The following is a 21,058-nucleotide window of genomic DNA, read 5'->3' on the forward strand; positions in this document are numbered from 1 at the left end:
TACCACCGGCAATATTCATCTTTTTTACATAAAAAAATATGACTGTACGTAGCAAACATTGGCCAATAAAATACAAAAGACAGCAGGACGATAGCCGGTCTCGTTTGCCGGGAAAAAATTCAAAAACCTAGTAGTGTGCTCTTCAAGTTTCAGTATAAGACTCTGAATCATTGTACGCAGCATTTTGGAGGGTGCAGAATTTTCCCAGTGGAAAATGGCGCAGTTAGATCGTTTCCCAGGGTGGGCCACTGTTCAATCGAGTCGTTTCAACGTCTTTCTCTACGAGTGTCGCGATCAGGGAGAAAGGGAACGCAGTTGGTATCCCGTTCGAGTCCGCCATTCATTATTTACGAGCAGGCCGTTGTTCGTTTCCCGTCCGTCACGAGGCGTCTCCCCCGCGACCCGTGACATTCAATTTCCACCTCGTCTCGGAAAATAGGATTTCCCCGGATCCCGTGCGAGCCACGGCCGCCCGGAAAACACCGCGGTTCGTGGCCTCGTTTTCGTCTCGATCGTGTCGATCCACGGGAACAAAAGGCGCCGGGAGCAACCCTCGCGAATCGACCAGTTTTTTTTTTCTGTTGTTTGTTTTCAACATCTGTCGCGGAGATTTGCCGGCGAGACCCGCGAATCAGTCGCACCGGGATTCTCGATTTTCGACACCGGTGTTCCCGTGCTCCCCTGTTGATCTCGTTCCGCGGTCCCGGAAGAGTTGTTTGTCGCCGAATTCGTGGCTGAATTTGCGGGCTCGGGTCGGGCCGGGCCGGGCCGCGGGAAACTGAGTTCGTTACCGCGATCGAAATTAGGAGATTGAATAATTGCGTCCGACGCGTTATCGCCGTTCCGAAATTAAAATCGGGGTAAACGATCGACCAACCGAGAACACAAATTGGCAATATTCGTTTCGCGGATTTTTTCCCGAGCGATTAGAAATTAGAAAAATTTTTCAATTCCACTTGTCTGATTATATATTGTTCTATTCTATTTGTCTCACCAGTGATCACTCGATTCCACTCGATTTTCATCACCACTGATTGTTCTATTTCATTCACTAGTCTGATTTATGATCAACCACGACTACTTGTCTACTTATCTGGCTATGAGTCGTTCTATTCTACTTGTCGAGTTAAAGGTTGCCCTTGTTCCACTTGTTTGAAGATAAACAGTCCCCTTTTTGACTTGTGTGGTCAGTAACTAGCTCATTCCACTTAGCTGATTAATCCTCTACCTACTCTACTGTCTGATTAGTGGTCAGACCTACTTCCCTGGTCTGTCCAGTGGCTGTCTTTGTCTCCTCAGATTGTGTACTATACGTACAGTAATGGTAACTATATTATTCATGATCCTCTAACATTGAACGTAATAGAATGTTTTAAAAAAGTTCGCAGAAATGAGTATGTCCTTAATTTGTGACAATTTGCTACGTTAGTTATTTTATTGTATTACAATATCCCTATTAGTATAAACTATACTATATTATGTTACTATATATATAACTATACTATTGTTTAACTATACTATATTATGTTATTTTCCTATATTTTGTTTGCCTGATATTGCGTCTCGCTGAATGTTCTATTAAAGAATCACTCGGTTAAAAAGTCTCGGTTAGAAATTTCAAGTTCGAATGTGTCGTCTAGTGTTACATCTCGCTAAATGTTGATGACTGAGAAATCGCTTGGGGTGAAACGTTAAGTTCGAGTGAATTTCCGTCGGTCTGTGAATATGCCAGCGCTGTCGTCCATAAGTCTGAACCGCGAGAAAGCACGGGGAAAGAGTGATTCGTCGATCGGAGAATCTCGAGACAGGTCTTCCGGCTTTCGAAACAGGAAACTCGCTCGCGAGTGGAAAGTTCGTCGACTATCTTTTCTGCATCTTCCCGATGCAGATCCCCCGACGCATGGACAGTTCGGAAAACCCTTTTCAAGGGGGAAAGTTCGCGAGTTCTCCTCTCTCTCTCCCGTTGCACGTAACAGTCGAAAGATTGCGAGACGCGGAACTGCACTTTGCGTCGGGGCTGGCAACATTAGCGTTGACATTTTTCAACCCTCCCCTTGACATTCTGTATTTTAAGCGGCGACCCTTGCCACCGACGGTGTTAAAGGTCCTTATCGCCTTTCCTTTCTACGCCCTTACGTAAGCTTACGTTCACAAGCTCGTTCGACTGATCCACTGATCGAAGTTTAGTATATTCACATATACGTCGACTCTCGATGTTGTTCAGTTATTTACTCGATGACTGTCCCGCGGCCTTCGATGACTGCGGTATTAATAAAGCGCCGGTTGCCGGAGGTTTCGCTGCTGTTCATAGGCTGCGGCGATTTTTTTCATTGATCCATTTTGTCGTGTCCCTTAAAAATGGTTTTATCATAAATTCGTTATACGTACGTTCCGTAAAAAATGTTACACCATAAATTCATTATACGCACGTTCTTTAAAAAATTATTATATCATAAATTCCTCGCACACACGTTTCATGGAAATGCATAATAAATTACGGTGCTGTTGGAAATAAATGCGACACAAAGCCAAAGCTTCTAATACGCTCAAGCATGCCAGGAAATGTCTGAAATCACGCTATGAAATTCTACGGGACACAGCACATTTGCTACCATAAAAATGCAGAATATAACGCTGAACATTTTCCAGTGAAAAAAACGTGGTTCGATTTACGGTCTGCGGAGAGGAATATCCGACAGCCATTAAAAATTTAACGAACTCGAAATATCCATTTGTTATTTATCATCCGTACCAAGTGGAGCTTCGGTATTGCCGTGTTCGATTTTCTGAAGGGGCTTAACCGATGACATAGTCATCGGCAGCGAGAGACCGACACATCGTTCCCGTAATTGTCGCGATTGGTTAGCCAGCCGCGTTACGATCGACTCCTGTGACGAATTAAAGGAACGTTCGCCGCGTTCGTTATCGCGAGCTTCCGCCGCGTTTGCAAATGAATTCGTTCCGGCGAAACGAATAAAGAAAACAAAACCCGGATAAAAATGGCCGACGCGGGACGCGAGCCTCGAATTAACGCTTCACGGTGTCGTAACTCCGTGCACTGGACTCCCGCGGAATTTCGTTTTTTCTAATGAACAATCCTATTTACACACTCCGGGGAGAAATTTTATCGGGACCTGTGTGCATACGAAATTCGCCGTGTTCGCCGCGCACAACAGTAGTTTCTCGCGAATTTGCGTACCGGCACGGAATCGCGATTAAATCTCTTCGGTTGGAAAAATAATTAGCTCGAATAGATTTTCAAACAAGCTTATATACCCTGTTCCTTCGGGTAGGGAAATTATAGTTATACTCTCGTTTAGTTGTACTCTCCAGTTTGTTTTTGTATGAGTTTCTGAAAAATACTATTGTTGCACAAAGTCCTCATAAATTGTAAATACCGTGTTATGAAGGGACTGCGGATCTGTATGCATTTATAGTGTGTGCATATTTTCAAAATGCAAGGGAACAGGTACAGTAACAAAAATATTAATGATATCTATCGTAAGGAATTATTTAGTTGATAAATTGTACTTGTTCCTCAACATGGTTTTTATAAAATATGCCTTCTCTTTATGCAAAATAAAAATGTTATACATCAATTGTAAAGAACGGGAGCCAAGTAAAAAATTCTTTCCCTATTTAACAATTTTAATCAGTCGGACATTGTACACCGATGCTTCTAGATTCTCTTAATCCTTTCACTATTTTAAATTTTGAAGGTTTCTAAATTTTTTAAAAATCTTTTCAATTTGAAATTTTAAGAAATCACTTGTTTTCACTGTCGTCGCACGGGAAGACCTCCTTGAGGAGGTGGCGGGTTCTTTATGATCGGATCTGGTTCTCCGGCACCAGGGGAGCATGGGTATTAAGGTCAGACGTTAAAAGTAGCTGGATAAAGAGCCCGCGAAGAGGCTTTTCGCCGATAATACATGAAATACGGAACTTCGAGGTTTATTTAAAGGCAACGATGGAAAAATAATGGCCGTGCTGCGAACAGTTTGATAGAACTTGCCCCCCCCCCCCCCCTTTCGACAGCTGATAGATATTGGAGGAGAGCTTATCGTTGACCTGCTCCACTTAGTTATCTAGTGTACATCACCGGCGCGCCGGTCGTCGAATCGAAAAGTTTCGAAAGCTGATTCCCGCAGTTTGGTTTCTACGTTTACGGACAGCTCGGGTAATTTATGGGGGTGGTTGCAGAGGGTAGGGGGGTCGCGCAAAAATTACGATATCTTCAATATCGAGCCCGCAATCCCGAAATAATTTATCGCGGCACCTCGGACCGGCCGGGACGATCAATCTTCGCGCAACCGACTCCGATTTGAAATATTCCGCTCGTCGAACTGTTGAAGTTGCTGAGTTATGGCAGTTCGTTTGGCTAATTTATGCTCGCCGGGCCCCTGGCCGATTCAAGAAGCCTAGTTCCCCGAATGATTCAGGACCGGTCAAGTTCGAAATTATCTGCGTCGATGCACTAATTTGATAAGTTTCGCGCCGAGTCGGGAGTTCCGTGAGTTCCTAATGGTGTTTGCGATTTTTTTTTTTTAGGAGAAAGTTAGGGAGAACCAGTAAACAAGGAGCTGTAATTTCGACTTCTTGATCGTGGCATTGTGCGGGGTTCAAGATCCGCGAGAACAAGGGTCCCGTAAATCGTGCACCGTTTACGCTAAACTTGCGCGTACGGCAAAAACTGTTGATTGCAATTAAACCCCGACACGGCGAAAACATCCAGTTCTCAGTTTCCGATACATCCAGTTGGCGAGGTTGGTTTAACTATTATTAATGCTTTCGCCGCGTCCGGATCGTCCCGTGTTTTATGGTTGCGCAACATCGCCGGTTCCCCGTTCGCGAAACGCCCGCGTGCTCGTCGCTCGTGTACTGTAACATTTAATTGCGAAAATTCGTGCGGTAATGGGAGACAAAGCAGCATAATTATTCCCCGCATCGTCGGGGAGGAGGAGCTAACTTTCCGCTGGGAAGATTAGCATTTTCATGCCGGGAACCGTTTCACGGGTTCATATCGTCGTTTGTAAATTGCCTCGATTTCGACGACCGACGAAATGGTTTCAATTCGGGTGTAATTAATTTTCGGTGTAGCGGGCGAATTTCCCGTTCGCGTTTTACAGAGATTCGTCGGTGACGTACGCGTGAGATAATGCGGAATATTCGATGAAAAATTCCGAAACATTTGTTCGACAATATTGTTGCGGAACGTGATCCTCGTTCGGAGTACACGGACTTTCGGGCGCGTGCGATCCATCATCCGTCGATGTTTGGAATGTCGAATGATCTATCGGACGCTTTTTCAAAAAATACTTCATCCACTTCGACGCCTCCTCACGATCGGTGACTGTTCCATTCTACTGGAATCGTTTGCAACAGACTCGGTTCCTTGTCCGACTTGCTTCACTTGTCTGACGATTGGCGGGTTTGTTCTACTTGCTTGATCATTGTTCTATTCTTTACGTCTGAACAATGATCCATTTCTCTTGTGTCACCCTTGATTAGCTCACTCTGTTTGCCTGATCGGTGACTGTCCTATTCTCTTGTCTGTTTAATGGTTATTTCACTTGTCTGAATAATTGTTGCTTCATTAGTCTGACAATTGGCTGACTTGTTCTACTAGCTCGATCATAGGTCCAATCATAATGGTCCATTTCTCTTTTCAGATTATTGAATTGAATTGTAAGTTATATAACAAAACTGCTGATGCGTCTGCCTATAGGTAGCTTATTCTACTAGCTTCATAAATAGAAGTATATTCGCCTGGTAGGAGTGATGCAATCAAGTTATTAAATTGAATAGTGAAACATATAGTACAAATGTGAGTGTGTCTGACCGTGACCGGTATACTCTACCGATTTCACGCACGGAAAGTGTATTCATGGAATACGCATTTTAACCGCTAGTAAAATTGAAACCACAAATTATTAAATTGAGTCATGGGGGATGTAATAGAAATGGTAATGTATGACTGACTAACTGTAGCCTATTCTACTGATTTCACGCATGGAAAGTGTATTCATGGAATACGCATTTTAACCGGTAATAAAATTGAAACTACAAATTATTAAATTGAGTCATGGGGGATGTAATAGAAATGGTAATGTGTGTCTGACCATGCATGGCCTATTCTACTGATTTCGCTCGTAAACGTATATTCATCAAATGGATTTTCGAATCGTTAATAAAATTGATGCAAAATATTATTAAATAGAGCAATGAAGTGTTACTCTTGTCTGACCATATGTGGCCTATACTACTGATTTCACTCAAGACCTCACGTAAATAAAATAAAACGTCGAAATTATCGAGTAAATCGTCATGATAAAATTATTATAAAAGCCATGGAGCTCGAGTTACTTTCTTGCAAGACAATTCGATCAAGAAATTTCCGGATACAGGTGAAAAACAGGGTCGACGATGGTTCCCCGGGAAAATTCCTGCGTCACCGTCGTTCAAGGGTTTCTCGCGAAGAGTGGGCCCTTCGTAACAGCGTTTGAGATTCACGTCACGTCCGCTCGCTTGATTGCTTTCCCGATCCCGTTAGCAAAGAAGGGGAAAAAAGAAGAAGAAAAACCCAGGAAGAGATCGGAGAGGTGGGGCGCGCGAGAGAGAAAGGATTATTTGAAATTCTAGCCCGTCTGTACTATTAAATAAAGGCCGCGGGAGAAATGCGCGACGCGATCCCCTCCGAATAAATCTCGCCGGGGCGGGGGTCGCGGCCCGAGCTTTCCCGCCTACCGTTCGCACATTTCAAATATTCCTGGGAAAGTATCCACGCTCCCGACTTCTCGCCTTCTGGATCACGGGATACCGTGGAAACGCCGCGGCTTTATTTCACCAGGTGTTCTTTCACGACCTCGCCCCGTTCCCCGGATTTAACGGACGAATCCGCGCCGAGTCGCAGTGATTTCGACGCTAGGCGAAGCGCCGAGCTTCGATTAGGCGGTGCAGCATTAATTAACACGTCCGCTGCTACTCCGATTCCCATAAAAAGTCACGCAAAATCAGGACAAGTTGGGAGTTTGTCTTGCTTCTTCCCATCGTTTTCCAACGGGGACAAAAATTAGCAAATACCACGTGGACTATATTCGTGCGAAGTATAAAATTATTGTCAAACATAAATTACTTTATACTATTATTGTCAAAGATAAAATGGAAATATTTATTCGTAGATTTATTCAGTCACATATTTTCTGAGGTAACCTACGTTACTGAATCAATGAATCCATTGATTGATTCGAATCGAATGAATGTTCCAGCCCAATACTTTAGATATTGGGTTGGCGAACTTCGCGTGCGAAGTTCACTTCTGCATATGACCGTGAAGAGAAAGCGTAACGGAATGAGACGTACCCAAGTCCATGATATGTTCCTTGCCGAAGTGTTTCAAGGAGTGAACATGGAGGATCCCGAAAGCGAGCTGCATTCCAGTAGTGAGCAACAGGGCGAGAAACCCGGCTGCGCAGACCAGCCACCCCCATCCGCCGTCCGGGTAGAAATGCGTCCGCATGCCGATGTCGTCTATGTCTGAAGCGAAAAGGTTCGCCCTCTTTACGATTCGTCGTTAAATCCCGTCCTCGTTCGCGGAGCACAAGCCACGCGTGAACAAATAGTTTACTACGTCTGCCATTCGCTTTAGCGTTTATGTCGTGATAAAAACGCCGGCCTCCGGGGGACGAACACGTCCTGGTGGGGTGGGGGATGAGGGAGATTTTACATTGCCTTTGGCAAACTGCGGGCAAGATCTTCGCGATATTCACTTTCTCGTGTTCGTGGAATTATTACGGCTGCTTTCACAACTGTTTGGCGATTGTTTTCTTACTGGAAAGACGATTTTAATTGAAATTACTATCAGTATTCTTATTGACAGGAGACAATGTACCTAAATACAAATTTTTGCGAAATGACCTAAGAAACTGGAAACCTACTGCGAGAAACAGTATTCTTATTGACGGCAGACAATTTACCGTAATTATAAATTTTGTGAAGAAAATGGGAATTTGCACAAACGTCCGCAGTGGAGATCTCTATTCCAAGTCAAACTAACATTGTACAATACCGAACTGTGAAGCCGAAACAAAAAAAAAAGCGGAATAGAGAACGATGCTGAATATGAAATGACTGAACAATGAGTTTGTAGAACATCTTACCAGTGCGTGGATAGGTTGGCACGCATCGCGGGAAGGTCCACAAATTATTGCCGACCATCCAATTATTGTTGTCAGGTATGCTTCCCTCGGAGTCTACGTAGCGCACCCTCGGGTCTGAAATCAATCAAACAAACCGGAACGAGTGATTATTATCGAAAAAAGCGGATTCTAGAAAAAAGATCGCATCAATGCTCGCGAAACGATACGCAGAACAATGTTTACCGATCTCCTTTCCGGTCCCCATGGTAAATGCAAATCGGGACCACCGCCGCGGATTAAACCGGGGATTACGTACGCCTGTTTTTGCGTAATTCGCCGATATATTTGCGGAACTTAATTACGCCGGTGGGGCGAACGGTAACAGACGCGATCAATGAATTTACGCCGCGGTCTCTGTTTTGCGCCGCGATTAAGTCCTGCGATAGTCATAAATCCTGTTTACCGCGAGTCAGCGTTATTAAGGGTGAACCTCATACTTTGCCCGCGATATTGAGACGTTAATGGTGAAAAACTGCACGGAGATGTCAGCGTCTTGTGCTGCGCTACGTTCCTATAACGTATTTACCCGATTTGCCACTTGTCCGGTCGACCATTGACCCAACTCCCTTGCCTGTCTAATTATTCAAGTAATCCCCCCCCCCCCCATGCATCTGCTTAAAGACATCCTCCTCTTGCCGGACCGCTAATCGACCCATTCCACTGTCTGGTAAAACACTGTTGCACTCATTGCGTCTGATTAGAGTCTTCTACATTCTATTTGTCTGATAAAAGACGTCCTTATTCTATGTGTCTGAGAAAAGACGCTCTTCTTCTACTTGTCTGAGAAAAATGTTCACATACTGTGTGTTTCATAAAAGGCTGTTTGCTTATCTGACGAAGATCGTCCTATTGTGCTTGTCTGATGCGATGTTGCCTATTGTGTTTGTCTGATCAAGACTGTCTTATTCTACTAGTCGGATAACAGACTGTTCCATACTACGGGTTTGACAGAAGACTGTCTCGTTCTACTTGCCCGACGTGTTGCACCTGACAATCAATTTGTGCCTCGAGTTTGCAACAGGAATCTCACTTGCTTGTCGCCAATGGAGCCTAATAAAAGAATCCAACAACAACGTGCTAGCTCCGTAGATCTTCATAGATCAGATTATTGCCTGGCCCAGGACAGTTTCAGCGACTGTTTTAGAGGATTATTTGACGCGAGAGCATATCTAGAAACGTTTTACTTTTTCCGGAGAGGAAGTGCTACTCACGTTTTACGCAGTCCCCGGCGCGAATGAATAATTCACACCTGTCCGACATATATAAAAAGGGCGGAGGAGACAGAGCCCGGCCGGATGTGACGACGTCGATTCAGAGACACACCATCTTTTCTTGACGGACCTTTACCCCCGTCTTGTCGCGCAGCAGCAGCACACCAGCTGGCAACGCTGCCAGCCACCGTGCGCGTGCTACAGACGGGGGATGAAACGAGTTGAGAGAAATGAAGAGGAAAAAGAAGAGAGTCCAGAGGGTTAGATAAAAGTGCTCATGAAAAGGTGATGCCAGTCACCATCGGTGGGGGGTCGAGAATCTACCGGTGGTCGAGGGCTCGAGGACACGGGTCGATGACTCTCGAGAGCTGTTCTCTGACATTTTCGGTGGCTTTAGAAAATCCTTACGCCCCCAGACTTCAACGTCTTTTCTATAGCAAAAGTAGCTAGAGCAAGCCGGCGGTCGAGGGCCGCCGAAGAGCTTTATAACGCTGACAATGGAATGAAAATCTTTAACGTTCCCCGAACGTTAATACAAAATCGTATTTTTGCAGACCGCGGACAGAGAAATTTCTCTTCCAGCTCACCACTCTGCCTCTTTAACTCGACGTTCCACAGCATTTATTTGCTGTACGCGGAAGCTGCAATATTTCCTTTTTTAATCATTTTAATAAGTGGAAAACGATGAAATAACATTAACAATTTTATTTAATCTCCTTATGGTTTTTACCTATTCACTTTTGATATTCTGAATTTGACAATATCGTTACATCCTGCCACTTATGGTTGATGCAGAACATTTTTATTTCGCATGAAGATCCACAGTCTATAATCTTCCATCTTTTTGTGCAACTGTTTGTTTGCTGTCGGTGCGTCTAAATAACCAAGTTCCCAATCGTCTGGAAACAAGTAAAAGTGTCAACAGAAATTAAACGAGGTTTAAAATTTAACGCGAGGTGTTTTATTGAAATGTCTGCAACTCGGGAGAACAGAAGCGAGACAAACAAAACTGTCGGACACGAGGAGCATTTAGCGAAAGAATAGAAGTCGACAAAGCGTGAATTGAAGAACAATCAACAATTGTCACAGGAATTCAATAAAGTCCGAAAAAAAAGAAAGGTTCGTTTGAAGCTCGCAGCATGCAGTTCCGCGAAAAATCCTCGGTTTCACGAGGTTGGCTCTCTCAATACATTAAAGGGCCCATAAAAAAGTCAGCAGTTTTTCATCACACTTGCCAATAAATTGCGACTCGCAACTTTTTCCATCGCGGGGCCACGAAATTCGTTCGAGCATCCATTTTTCAGGTGCGCGAAACAATTTTTTAACCTGCCCAGGCGCGGCGTCACGTTTTTGCGAAAAAAGAGAGAAAGGTGAAATTAGAAAAAAGGTGGGGAACAGAGACCTTGTGCATCAAAGCGGCGCGACGCCAGTCCGGAAAATACGGAGTGCCGCGACGTGCATTTTTAATTTCGTACCGTGGCACGAGTGTTAGGCACGAGGCCACTAAATATTCCTTTACCCTGCCGGTTAATTACCAAGCACAATGGCCGCGCCGCGGAAGTGGTAATTTCGAAAGGCAAACTTCTGCCGCGAAATTTGTCCTTCATTCAATTCGGACGCCGGTTTTTGGCACCTCGCGGCTCCCATGTTCGTCTGATTTGCCCAAAACCCTTTCTTTCAACCGAGGTACTGTTTTGCAATATTTTTGCATCCACTGTCGCGAGTAGGTCACTTGGGCGGACAGCGGTTACAAGCCGGAGTCACGAAAACGTGACTTTCCCTCAGCAACTGTTATCCGAGGCATTGACAATTTTTTTTTACACAAATGTTGGTCAATTATTTGTGATTCGCAGTTAAGGACTTCCCAATCAATTTTCCGATAGTGACAATAATTTTTTACTTTTCTTCGAGACTGTTTTCTAAAAGAGAAATTCTTTTTTGTTAATCTAGTAAACGCATTGACTATTGTGATAGTTACAATGCTAAGGCCGTGTACAGTTTACACAGATTGAATAAAAGATAATAATTTCAAGCACCGGAATAGGGCTTGATTTTAATTAATTTAACAATTAGCTCGACTCGCCGCTAGCTCACAAGTTTCCCATTGCCTCCATTATACAGCATTGGAAGTTAAGTATTTTACTGACTCCGTCAGAAATATTCTAATTCATTTGTCAAAGTTGGCCAATTATTTCGCCAATTTCACGGGCACCGCAAACACGAATAGCACGGTAACTTCGTAGAAACATTTACTTCAAACAGAGTCTTTATAAGTCCGCTGATCCGGCTTAATCCTTTCAATTAAACGGAAGAGAAACTAGAATTTGGAATATTCAATTAACCAGCGGCTTTGACCAACAAGGAAATCTGGAACAAGATAATCCCCTCGCTGCGGCATGAAACTCAATGTAAACAATATCATACATATATTTACGCAATATCATTTCTCGTACAGAATAGTGAAAGGTGATTTTTCATCGACGAAAGATTAAGAGGGAAATTTCGTGCAAGAAAATCGACGGAAGAAAACAGTTCAGCGGCAGTTTTCTTCGCCCACGAAAAACTGGACAATGTCGCCGTCCAGTTTACACGAACCGGATAATTTAGGGCGCAGCATCCGAGCACCGCCGCCGAAAAAAGCCTCATAATTTCTTTTCACGGTAATTTCGCCGGTCATGAAGGTCGGCCATTTCTCCAGCGTCCCATTCTGATGCAGGGTCGCCATCTTAGCGATCCATTTTTCACTAGGCGGTCTAGTTCTCGCCGACCTATTCGCTTATCTCTTCCCGGCTGCCTCCGGGTAATTAAGAATATTTCTCTTCCGCTAATTCGCCGCGGCCGATCCGCGAACTGTGTGCTGTCTAGAAATTCCGGTCCTTGGAGCTAACTAGGTACGTTATCGCTTGAAAAATTTTCAGTGCGGAGATCGTGCGACTGTGTGTGTGTCTGATAAAAGTCTTCCTTATTCTACTTGTCCCTTAAAAGACTGTCCTAGACAGTGGGACAGAAGATGTTTGACGGAAAACTGTCTCGTTTCACTTGTCTGACAAAGGCAGTCCCATTCTACTTGCCCGACAAAGATCTACTTGTCTGATCAAAGACTTTGCTACTCCACTTGCGTGACAGTAAAACACCGTCATAAATTCAACTTTTGAGAAACATTCTTGACGGTATGGAACCTTAAAACAATTTAGAAAATGGCACACCTTTCTCCGAAAATTCGCACATTTTACCACACAAAACGATCGATTCCGAATTTGTTGATTTGAAGTGTACGAGGGTTGAAAAATCTGTGATTCGGAAATGTAATTGCAATGTTAAAATAATAAATAAGCCAAGAGGTTTACGTTCAAATTGGACACGAATTTTTGCAACCATCCAATGCGCTATTTTTGAAGAAGTCAAAGGGTAGTAAAATCGTCTGATAATCTGTAGCCATTTTCAGGGAACAAGCCACGGGCACGATAGTTACGGAGCTGTATCGAGAGCGAGATCGCAAAGCGAACATTGAAAACCCGTGAGGAAAAAGGCTCCCTAATTCGTCGAAACGAATTTTCCCGGGTGTGGTCGGGAGGCGTGGAGGGTGGCTCTGCAAATGGAGCAAGAAACACAAAAGTTTGCCGGTTCGGCCGGATATTTCGCCGGGAATTGCGTGCAAGCCTGGTCATCTACATAATAGAAACGAGCGGAGTAACGCCGCGGACCAACTCGGAATCGATCCCCGGACAGAGCGAAAACACGACACCGCCACTGAAAGAACCGGTTTGCGAAACCGAAGTGCCGCTGCGCCATATTTATCTGCAAACGGAATTTATTTGCGAACGGCTCTCGACGAGTGTGTTCGCCGCTCGTCGAAATTACACACCGAATTATCGTGACGATCAAACGGTGTTTCCGTGCGAAAATATTCAACGAGGTTCTTTATTCGAGCACAGATTCGTACGAAAATTGCGAAGAATCTGAATAAATTATAAATTTTACAAAATTATTCTGAAATGGGAAAATATAAATCTAGAACGACACTTTAAAGACACTTTAAAACGTTCTTTATGGAAAATCAAAATTTTCAATGTGTGCAAGTAGCAGCAATTATTTAGGAATTTTTTCTTCAATAATTTCAGTGCAGTGAAAGAAATTGTTGATACTGTTTTCTAATTTTTTTCTCCCTCCACTGTCACAAGCTAGTCATTTTTGTTATAAACTCATAAAATCTGCAGTCTATCTGTATATAAAATATGAAAAATAAAATTTAAAAATTACAGCTTGAATACAATAGGACAGCAATGCAATGGGACATAATTTGAACTATGCTCGCTTGTGTTCCGCGATGAATTGAAACACCGAGTCGCTTGCAGTTCCTCGAGAATCGTTAACGAAGCATTACGAGTCACAGTTTATGACAAAATGGCCGATCTACCGGTTGCAATAAGTCGTTGGAACGGTTCGACGACGAAGGACAAGCCGCGTTTCGTTAATTTTCTCTCTCGCGTGTATGCGGAGGGCAACTTGTTGAGTTTTCTCTGTTCCGTCGCGAGATATACGACCCCGTCGCTCCTCGTGACACATATTTTCTTTTTTTTTTAATTTTCCATCGGAACGCAGCAGCTTTTGCCGGCGGAGATTGTCCATTCTGACAGCGGGCGGAATGCTCGATTTTTTTCGTCGGCCGGGGATCGCGCGATAAGTGCTGACAATGCGCGGCGTCAGTCGACTAATTTTGTGTACTCTTTTTGGGAAAGAATTCGGTCAGCTTTCCGTCTGCAGCACTGCCGCGATCATTTGTTAAATCGGCGGACGAGAATTTTTTAAAATATAGAATATTATCCTTGGAGAAGTATATCGTACACTAAAGTAAATACACTAAAGTACACTTTTACTATGTCGCTAATTGAGTCTTGCAAATATTGTCATTGATCGAAGGCTGTCTCATTAAAAATGTTGTCCTATTTTATTTGTCTCATAAAGAACTTCTTTTATGCCCCTGATAGATACTGTCTTATTCTATTACTTGTCTGACTAACCTCCTATTTTATTAGTTTGATCAAAGCCTCGTTAAACTCGTCTGACTACAGACTGTTTTATTCCACTTGTCTGGAAGAAGAACATTTCACTTTTTGTGGCTGACAAAACATTGGTTCATTTCACTGAGTAATCTACTTGTCTGATCAAAGCCAGTGCTGTTCTACCAGTTTGTAGACTTTTCTGAAAAAGACTGCTCCGCTTGTCTGGGAAAACAGAAACCTATTCTACTTGTTTCTCAAAATTTATTGTTTTAACGTAATCTCTTCAAATTTATGTTAGTGGTTCCAACAACTTAGTCACCCACAGCAGAAAATCTGGACGTTTCCAACGCACATTTCAGACGAAAAATAATTTTTGGAAGCTGCAGGGAGCTTCTATGCATCGCCTGGACAGACTGCGGATATTTATATACGCGAAGTGAGATAAACGACACAATTTACGAGATGACCTATTAGCCGCCGGGCTATGTGGAATTACGTTCCCCTGGAACGTTGATCCGACAGAAGGAGAGAGAATGGGAGAGAGAGAGAGAGAGTAGCATTTGTTCGAGCATGTCGCGGTCGAGCACGTTCTAATCTTCTCGGAGTCAGCGAGAAGCTGTTGATGACATCCGACGCTGATTTTTCCTCGAGCCCGGGACAGACTTCCGCGAACACCCGCGATTCACTTCTGAATCACTGAACCAGTGAACTACTTTCTGCTCCCTTCGGGTCTCGTTGGAATTTTTCTCCTCATTGTTCTCCCATTTATCACGCCGCGGTTGAACGATCTCGAAGAACTCGAGGCACCGTCGCGTCGTGTTCCGGTCTCGACTGGCTTTGATATTTGATTCGGTCGAAATTTCTCGAGTACCTCGCGAGCGTTCCGGGGACGATCATTAGTTCGTGCGGGTCGATTTTTGGTTGAGCAAATACCGTAGAAAGCACTACGTTCGATACCTCAACCACTGCCAGAAAAGAATGATGGAATCGTTTGTTCTTTCTGCGTTCTGTTCGATGCGTACTCACACTGCACTCGATGTGCCAACTTTCGTTCAAATTAGCAAAATGCGAGGCACAAAGAGTCCGCCAATATCAGGCTTTTTAATTCTTCAATTTTTACTCCGTTAAATAAATCGTTCTGATTTTATGGAATTTTTATGGAGCCATCGCCTTTTTATTGTTTATTCACCACAACATTGTCATTTCGATAAACTCTAGCAAGAATTCTTTATGATAATATTTTCAAGGTGTTACACTTTTTACAAAACAGACAAAATCGATTTTTAATCTTCCTGAATAGTACCACTCTGAAAAGCGTGTCCGAAAAAGTTTGACTTACTGTTATTTTGTAAATTGTGTGGATAATGACGTCAGAAGCATTTGAATAAATAAATATTGGATCGGAGGTGTGGGACCAGCTGGACAATAGCTCGCGTCGCATGTAACAACAGTGATTAAGAGCGGCCGCAGGCGATTCGATTTAGAGCACAAAGAATGTAGATCAAGCTCCAATTATCGAAAACTGCGGGCTATTACGGGAACAACATTGAAAGCACAAATAGCTGGAGCGGACCATTATGGACCGAAGCGGAGCCGAGCGAGTTAGAGCGGATCGAAGCTTTCTCCTAGCCAAACACTGGGTTTAAGGAATAAAGAACGCGCTGATCGAGCTCCGACTATTGACAGTTACAGGGGAGGGGGCATGGTTAAAATTACCTAACCGTCGATGGAGACGGTTTAGAGAGTGTTGGAGAGAGTTTGAGTGGGTTGGAAAGAGCTCGATAGTGTCCACACTCTTCTGCAACTAGAAATCATTCTTATTCTCTGACTGGAGGCTCTATTCAGATCATCTAGAACCTCTGTTTCCGACTGTGTTTAATTTTATTTTGAGGTTTAAACTTGAAATAATGGGACCACAAATTTTGTACTTCTCTTTATATAACCCTGTAAACTTTGACGAGCAAATATCAAAAATCCAAGTTTCAACGTTAGGAATTCACTGGTTCAAAAGCTGTGCGTATTTAAAGTTGGTTGATTTCAAACGTTTTGACCCAACGCTTGAAATTGCTTAAATTTAAACACGCATAACTATTGAACCAGTCCTAACGTTGAAACTCGGATTTTTGGTACTTTCTCTTGCAAGTTTACAGGATTATATTTTAAAAAGTTCAAAGTTTGTGGTCCCATAAATTAAAGTTCAGCCAATGTCTGCATTAACTTCAAGACACATGAGCAACATAGACATTTATTTCAATTCTTAATCATTTTAATCAGTTAAAAACAGCACACCGGTATCATTAAACTATTTTTAAATTTTTGTGACAATTAACACAATTTCGCTCACGTGGTTGTACGAGTTGCACACAGTGTATGCAAGTTGTACGAACTGCGCGAGTTAAATATAATTCACCGAATAAGGTCAATATACCTTAAATCCCAGCAAGTCAAATAGAGTCTAATACCCACAGACAAGTTTAGCTGCAGCCTTGAACGAACAATTTTGTAACAGCAGAACTTTGGGATCAATTAACGCCTTGGCCACCGAGTAAATTACATTTCCCTCGTCTCAATCAAGAGGTTCCAACAGTCGAGACTGTACTAAGTTCAATTTAGCGCACCTTGAAGAGAAGTTCGGTCACTCCGTTGTCCAAAAATGTTTGTCAGCGCACCGCTTTGCAATTAATTCGCGTAACATGTGCTCCGTGGTAGTACCAAGCCTTCGTTTCGTGGTTCTTGGTATTTCCATTGGCGGACCACGGTGTGGCTCTTTTTAAACAATACAAAGACGAAGCTGGCTTCTTTTCAGCAAGCCGGCCGCCATTCAAGCCTGTTTCCTTTCTTCCGTGTCGACAAAGGATGGACTTAATAAATTGGGCTGCGGCCCGAAGACAGAAGAACGAAAATCAATTCTACTCGACCGGGCGTATTGTCTGTCGATGGGACCGCCCTAAACGATCAACCAACGACCGAACCTCCTGCATAGAAAAACCAGACGTTTTCTATTAGGCGGCTGCATAAACTCATCCATCAGGTTCTTCGATCGCGAAGAAACCGACCTGGGTCACGGGAAAACGTTGCGGCGGGATCGGACGTTGATGAAACAGGTTTCTTTCACGCTGTCCGCAAGAAGCTTTCATTATACTTGTTTGCTGATGTTTGCTCATTTTCTAACTACGGGAAGAACTCGATTATCCTGGACCTACGATGCCTAAATACTTTATGTAAAATTGCTATAACTTCGGATTAGATCGATATATCGACTTGAAAAAAATACAGACTATTCTAAGAACACGCACATATAAGTCCGCAAAGTTTTAAATTCGTACCTCTAACAGTTTCTCTTTAAAAAATTCCGGAACATCGGCTACCTTCGACTGTCTCGAGAAACGTCTAATGGTGACGTGTCTGAAAAATACATTCTTTCGGATACTTTTTATTCCACAATTTTGTGTAGTTTTGCTGCGACACGTGACTGTAACAGTCTCATCTGTGTCTGAGCGTATCCAATGAAATAATAATGAGCTCGCCAACAATGAAAAGGGAGGACGGTTAGCGAGGACGTTCGTCGTATTGTCGCAGGACGTTTACCCAAGACAAAGGGGTTGGTATATTTGTAATTCGACGCAGTTGTTCTCTCATCCAGCCGTAGGGAGGAGGGCAGGGGGAGGGAGGGGGTTGCCCCCTCTGAATATTGAACCAAGAAGGAGGCGAAACTTGGCAGAAGCGGATTAGACCAGTCACTTAGCGAACAACACCGCGAGAACGAAAACAGGGGTACCCGAGATTATGGGGAAGTTTACTGCGGAGACCGAAAGGGTGGCAGGGTTATTGTTGCCGCGCGGCTTTACGAGAAAAGTTCCGCAATCTGGCTGAAAGATGTCCTCCGACGACGGATCGAATGAAATGCAAAACATCCCGTTGTCTTACAACTTAAATTAAACGGCCACGCCCTCTCTTGAACCGCTCGAAACATCCCCCGGAGAAAATCAACCCCTTGTCTCCCCCCTATTAAGAAAGAAAAAAAGAAACTTCAACGTTCGGCTGCTTGCAATCGATCCGTACAATTTTTATTTTGCATGAAATTTTATACAGTAACAGCACCTGATCTAATTTAATCCGCAAGGGATACGATAATTTCGTAGGGGTTGAATATTTTACGAATAATATTATTTTCAGGACAGAATAATTGTTTAAAAAAATGCAGATATTTTCCGTTTGACAGCCTCAAAAATTTCAAATGACCCGAACGATTTACGAGGGTGGTTCCATTCTTTCCGGGGGTCGTAAACTACCCCTTAGGAGGACGCGCCCGGCCGATTGCCGATTTTTCTTCGTTCTAACGAGTCCGGCGGATCCCTCATTTTCCAAGGGAGGGAGTGAGACGGTGGGGGCTGATTTATACTAATTGAAAAATGAGCGTAACTCACCGCCGTGATAAGAGCTGCCCCGATGGGGGGTGTAGACGGTGTTCCGGGGCTCGCGGCAGTGGCTCGGCGTGTAGTACTGCATGGGGTGGGGCACGTAATTGCTCGGGGTGCTCGGCACGTGTACCGGGTGGCAGTGCATGCATCTTCGCGGTGTCTCCGGCACGCCCTGGGAAAAACAGAGTCCTGAAATGCACCAACACAGAGACCCGGCGATCCACCGACCCCGCCTCGAAACGTTTCTCGCGAGATATGAAACTTAAAAGAAGTAATTACATCCACCCCTACTCGGAAATCCCGGTCTTAGGTCTACTTAAAGGGGTGCTTCAGACTATGGCATTTTTTATAGTGCTGTTACGAAAGCTCTCGTTATCGGACCCTCCTGCACGTTTTCGTTTATGTTTCAGCTGTGTTCGCGAATTTTTACGAACACGGAAAGTAAAAATTCGGTCCGTTCTGAGCGATTATGCGAGTTAAGGGATCAACGAAAAATCTGGCTGGAAGTAATTTTAAGTGAGCCCGTTGTTCCATTTTAATTAAACGGAATGTTGGAGGTTCGAAAATTCATTGCACGTTTCGAGCAATATTTTGATCCTTATTGCAAGACCAGCGTGTGCTCCGTCATACTTCGTAGATATTGTATGTTGCCGAGCGTGAGAAACAGGGTTCAAGAATGTTTTAATAAAAAGGGAATGAAAGTTTACGATGACAGTGTGATAGTTCTGCCAAGGGAACAGGAACGCCGTTCGGAGACAGAAGGGTCTACAACGCGCCTTCACAGCCCTTAACACTTTGTGACCGTCGCGTCACGCATATACGAGCGACACGATTCTTCTGTCGCAGCTGGAAAATAATTTTGGTGACGAGACGATGGCTAATCACAATTTATGAGATACGGGAAAGTTAAACGAACTGTTCTGACATATATACTTCCCCAAAACTTTCTATTCCATTAAAACTTCAGCAACGCGAAATTTGCATAGTTTACGCTGAATTTCCGAAATTCCTATCTGCATTTAAAATTATCATTTTCCAAAGGCATTTAAAGCCTGTACTGTTCCATTATATTAAATCTCTATCGTCGAATGTTTCTCTTCATTTTTAGAATGAGTAAAATTGGGAATAAATTCTTGGAAACAAAACAGTAAAAAATTCATTATCTATTTTCGATATAAATATTCTTTAGAGAAATCTGAAGCCATTCTTTAATACTTGTTTCTGTTCTCCAACGTTTCCCCTAATTTTTGAAGAAGGTGAGCATTTATCTAAGCCAAATTTTTTCGCGCAACGAAATGTTTATACAAAAAGTGGATAAAAAAAAGAACAGAGAGAATGATCGAAGAGATCGAAACGCACTCGTGCAAAGTTAAATCGTGATCCGACACACTCTGGAAATTAGACGCCGTTGGATTTGCCGACGGGGTGAAAGTGCTGCGAGTGGAATACCGATTAGGGGAAATACTAGGGGTAATTCTCGCGGGTCTGATTAATGATTGCCCTCCTCCCCCACACCCCACACCCCCACCTCAGGTGAATGGTGACTGTGAACGAACATCGATTTCACGATCTAGAATTGAATCTCGGTAACATTGATTTCTTGTTCGTTGAACCCGACGCATCAATGGCTGGTAACTTCCTCCTAATGTAGGATATAACTATACGAGTAATTATTTCAAATCTTCCAATTATGAAGCAATCTCATCAATGATGAATGATGAAATCAATATCTGCCAATTAGTTCGTTACAATTATATTGTACTGCGATGAATAGACCGTGCTTCGAATAGTAACTATATCGTTTCAATGCACAAGTTCATCTACATATGTGCGATATAGAATAAGTAAAGCTAAAATAGTGTGTTTGATTACTACGGTAATTACCACATTTTTTTGTGATCTGTACAAACACAATAGAAATAAATACAACATTCCGTGGAAATTAATAGTAATTTTGAAATTATGAGATATAGATAGAAAGATAGTTGACTTTTCCATTTTCTATTTTTGTCTCTTTCGTTCGTGATTAATATCCTGATTGATTAACGTCGATTAATGAACAATTCACAACCAGAGCCCTAAGATTTTGTCAATGCACAGCACGTTGCATTCCGTCATGCTGTTCGGAAATGCTGCACGTGTACAATGGAGGTCGAGCCGTGTTCGAATTGCCGTACGCGGTATCCGGTAGGAGCTGATTCTATGGCCTCGTAATCAACCATCCTGGA

At 43.3% G+C, this 21,058-nt stretch overlaps 1 protein-coding gene across 1 annotated transcript in view; it reads right to left on the reverse strand.

Moving 5' to 3' along the window:
* LOC143359788 (monocarboxylate transporter 13) overlaps nt 1-21,058 on the reverse strand; it is a 192,652-nt gene that overhangs the window by 78,444 nt on the left and 93,150 nt on the right. The window contains exons 4-6 of the mRNA XM_076798033.1: nt 18,837-19,002; nt 8,157-8,270; nt 7,360-7,533 (exon numbers count right to left, since the gene is read on the reverse strand). Coding sequence (XP_076654148.1) covers nt 7,360-7,533; nt 8,157-8,270; nt 18,837-19,002 — 454 coding nt within the window. The remainder of the gene's footprint in view (nt 1-7,359; nt 7,534-8,156; nt 8,271-18,836; nt 19,003-21,058) is intronic.

This window comes from Halictus rubicundus, chromosome 12 (genome assembly GCF_050948215.1).
Source record: "Halictus rubicundus isolate RS-2024b chromosome 12, iyHalRubi1_principal, whole genome shotgun sequence".
Lineage (NCBI taxonomy): Eukaryota > Metazoa > Arthropoda > Insecta > Hymenoptera > Halictidae > Halictus > Halictus rubicundus.